This window comes from Quercus lobata, chromosome 3 (genome assembly GCF_001633185.2).
Source record: "Quercus lobata isolate SW786 chromosome 3, ValleyOak3.0 Primary Assembly, whole genome shotgun sequence".
NCBI lineage: Eukaryota > Viridiplantae > Streptophyta > Magnoliopsida > Fagales > Fagaceae > Quercus > Quercus lobata.
The window spans coordinates 51,356,236-51,360,516 of NC_044906.1; the positions used below are offsets into that span (position 1 = coordinate 51,356,236).

A 4,281-nucleotide genomic window follows, 5' to 3' on the forward strand; every position below is an offset into this window, starting at 1 on the left:
TTGCTGTCATTCTACCAAAATTTCCAAAGATCCAAAGAAGATTAAAGAGACCTTTTGAAGGGAGGAGGGGTTATCCAAAATTTTGAAAATCCAAATAGGACATTTGAAGGGAAGAGGAACTGTCCAAGGAGCCAGGAGCTTGATACCAAAGAACATTCAAACCGTCTTTGATGAAACCAATCGTGCATGGAAGTATAACCCTCTAATCAAAGTACTGTAGAACCAAACTTTTACTCTAGAACTACTTCAAATATGTTTGTGATTGATGATATGAGATGAACATATTTGTTATAGAACTAGGATTTTTAACATGCACACATGAAGAAGATATGTTCAAAACTTGTTTTCAAAACCCTAATTGTTAGATTTGTTTTCTTAAAAATGTTGTTTTTGTATTTATGACATGTTTTGATGCGTTGATTATGTGACATGACCATGTCTATTACATTCTAGGGAACTGATTAATTGGGTGAGGTAGTACTATACACTTTCTCACTTTGTAACTTAGTCTTCAATCTTTTATCATGGTTCTAAACTAGGACTTATTAATCTAATTTTCATCTTTTTAGAATGTAACTTGGAAATCTAAACCATGTAATTTTTTAAATTGTTTCTAGGAACAAAGTCATCTAACTTTCCTTTTATACTCTTCAAATGTAAAATTATAATTCAATAAAAAAGATGAGGTATTTTCAATATGGTTTTCTTATTTAATAAAATAAGTAGTGATTCCATGTAAACCCTTAATTTAGAGGTCAATTGTCATTAGTCAAGCCATTCATTTTGAGAGGCAATTAACACGACCTCACCTGTTCACATGAGCCAAATTTCCCTAAGTTTGGGTCTCTCACACTATATCATTATAATTAAATGGTTCTATATTTATAAATTGACAAGTGATGTGATACATACAATTACATTAAGAGATTTTACAAAAATACAACTTAAAATAAAGATATTCTTTTAAAAAGCAAAACAATATATTATAGTTATCCTCCAAGACCAAAACAAAAAATATATTACAAAATATTAAGGGGACAAAAATAATAATAAACCCTTCTATTTTTTATTTTAATTATGAGAAATACAAGGGAAAGGAAGGGTATAGCCAGGGAGTGTAAAAGATATGAGCTATCCCCTGTCTTGCAATAATTATGTGATGCATTCAATATAAGCATCATACCTCTCATGTTGTATGGACTTTACAATTATGTACCATCCACATACCATAATATAGATGATTGCAAAAATCATTTTCACTATCTCTGACTCTGTATTTGGGTTATAAGTTACAAGGAACAAGTACAATAATAGAAAAGACTAATTCCAAACTAGAGCCAAGTTCCATGGATGAAGTCTGAAGTACACTTTCTTTAGATGAGTAGGTACTTGTCCAAAAGAAGAAAAGCAAACAAGGAAAACAAGGGGAAAAAAAGTGTAACTCGTGCACGACAAAACAACAAAAAGTACAGCAGTAAAAGGGGCATCCAAGAAAATATGCATTTGAAGTTCAACAAAAAAAAAGATATGAAATTGCATACCTACTCTTCAATTGACAAGTTAGATGGGAAATCACTGCCTTGTTCAGATTGGGAAGCACATAGATGTCACTCTTCTATAGGCTATATAGCTTAAGCATTGTTATACTCCAAAGTTTATTTTCAGAAAGAGATTACTCTTAAGCGATATATAATATTAATATATGTGTAAGCAAATAATTGAAAATTCCTAGCAATACGACATTTGATGACAATATTACACCTCATAACCAATAAGAAACAAAGAGAAATCAAACCTCCAAACTATTGCTCTCTTTGTAATTCATCCTGCATGTGATAAAGCACAAGGAATGGTTACTTAAGTTAGCTTGCTCAAACATAAGAATTTTTTTTTTTTGGAAGAGTTGAAAGAAAGAGAGAGCAAAAAAACCTGTATTTGCAGACAAGGATGAAAATTTTGTTGTACAAAGAAGAGCAATCCTGCTAGTCACCTATCGTATTTAACCCAATACATTAAAAACACTGAATTGAATTCCCAACTTTCTCAATAATAAACTCTAACCATTCAATACCGTAATAATCTACTTAGCTTCTTAGTCCAAGCAAAGCTATGCTGTAAGTCATGATCAATCTCTCTCTCTTTTAGCTACTGCCTTGATTCTTCAGAGTCATCCTTGTCAGAAGGTTCCTGTTGCTGATTCAAGGAATCTGCATCACCTCGGCTCTGCCCCATGTGTTGGTAAAACTGACTCAAAGCTTGAGGATTTATCATCCCAATATGACCCTCTTGAGAAAGCCCAAGTTCCAAACCAGGGACCACTTGCCTGTTAGTTCCACTCATAATTGCGGAAAGATTCATAGGACCCAAATTCATATTTGGAAATTCAAACCCATGGAATCCAAATTTGGGAAGAAAATTCGAGTTTTCACTCCCAAAATTCAAGCTTGTCTGGCTTGGATTATGAACAAAACCTGTCCCAATACCACTAATGGAGGGCCACATCCCAGTTGACGCATGAGGCCTACCCAAATTTCCACTCATCATTGTCCAATTGACCCTACCACCGGACCCAATACCTGATCCTCCTAGGCTTTCCATCTTTGTATGCAAACCTGTTGAAACAGAGTTACCCTGTTCAGAAACAGAGGACCCTGCAGCCGCAAGAGCTGAAGCTGGAATAGTACCACTACCAGTTGCAGCTATAATTGACGGTTCAGCTTGTTGTAATAGCCACTGAATTGTTTCACCATCAGACTTGTGACCCAATTCTCGTGTTAACTGGAAAACCCTGGCTGCACATAGAGCTGGCATCCTTATTCTTCTGCCTCTACCGTCCACTTTTTTGTGCCTGTCTTTGGTGGAGCTTCTTTTTGGAGCTAACAGCTTCTTGTTATCATCTTTGTTTGCGATCATAATTTGGAAATCTGTGATCTCTGCAGGCTTGTTTTCTGCCATGTCTAATTTTGGGGAAGGACTAGTGAGTCAAGAACCTCTTGTGGATGGTGATTTTTGAGGCCTTGGGTTCCAAGAGAACAGGGGTGAGATGGGGCCTCTATGATTGAAGAAGAAGATGACCTCAAAAGGCTTTGATGACCTTTCAATGTCATTTGTCAATGGAATTTAGCTTCGTGTTCAAATTTTCAAACCCATTAAAATTTTAATTGAAAGATACTAGTACTTTATTTATCTCTCTCTCTCTCTCTCTCTCTCTCTCTCTGTCTCTCTCTCTCTCTGCCTGTCTTTACTGTTAGGATAAAATAAAGGATTGGACTACATGGATTGGTGGGTACCATTTACTTTGATCCTTAATGTTTGATTATGAGATTGAAATAATGAGGATGACCTTATAATTTGAAATTAAACACGTTAACTTCTATTTAGAGTGTGATACTATTTCGGTTGGGTTGAAAAAAATTAAAATTAAAATAGAAATTAATATTTGGAACCCAATATATAATAACTCATTTGTTCTTGTTCCTTTTTTTGTTTAGATTTGTTAGAATAAATTTACTGCAATATTCTTAAAACCTTATTAATCTATTTTGAAAGAAGTTTATTGGAATTTTGTCATCTAAATTTTAGATAAATATTAACTAGCACTATTTTAGTATTTGTATAAAATATTGATGATATGATAAAATTTAATCCACCAATTTCAAATCAGATGGATAGCATTTCAAGAATTATTCAATAGAGGTACCTTAAAACTCTAAACGATTAACATGATATTATTGACTATCGAGTGCTATAAACTATTAAGACCTTAATGAATATGCTTACATTGGATCATAGAATTTAAAGTCATTTCTATGTACACAATGGCGATACAACGAAAGCTATCCTATTAGGTGATGCTCTTTTCGTCTTAAATTGTTTGTCTACCTTGAAAAATTCAACTATCTTGAACTAATAACTTATCGGTTGTCAAAGTAAACACTCTTAAAATTCTACCTAGATAAAAAAAAAAGAAAGGGATTTAAACGATTAACATGATATTATTGACTATCGAGTGCTATAAACTATTAAGACCTTAATGAATACGCTTACATTGGATCATAAAATTTAAAGTCATTTCTATGTACACAATGGCGATACAACGAAAACTATCCTATTAGGTGATGCTCTTTTCATCTTAAATTGTTTGTTTACTTTGAAAAATTCAACTATCTTGAACTAATAACTTATCAGTTGTCAAAGTAAACACTCCTAAAATTCTACCTAGATAAAGAAAATAGAAAGGGATATTAGACGTTTAAATAAATTATGGATAAAGTAAGACAT

At 33.2% G+C, this 4,281-nt stretch overlaps 1 protein-coding gene across 1 annotated transcript; it reads right to left on the minus strand.

The window, feature by feature from the left end:
• Positions 1-1,665: 1,665 nt before the first annotated feature.
• On the minus strand, positions 1,666-3,145 carry LOC115982907 (transcription factor TCP20-like). The gene is made up of 2 exons (XM_031105661.1): positions 1,930-3,145; positions 1,666-1,826 (listed from the first exon to the last, which is right to left on the minus strand). Exon 1 carries the CDS (start codon positions 2,953-2,955, stop codon positions 2,146-2,148), a length of 810 nt encoding a protein of 269 aa, XP_030961521.1. The 5' UTR covers positions 2,956-3,145; the 3' UTR covers positions 1,666-1,826; positions 1,930-2,145.
• Positions 3,146-4,281: the final 1,136 nt, after the last annotated feature.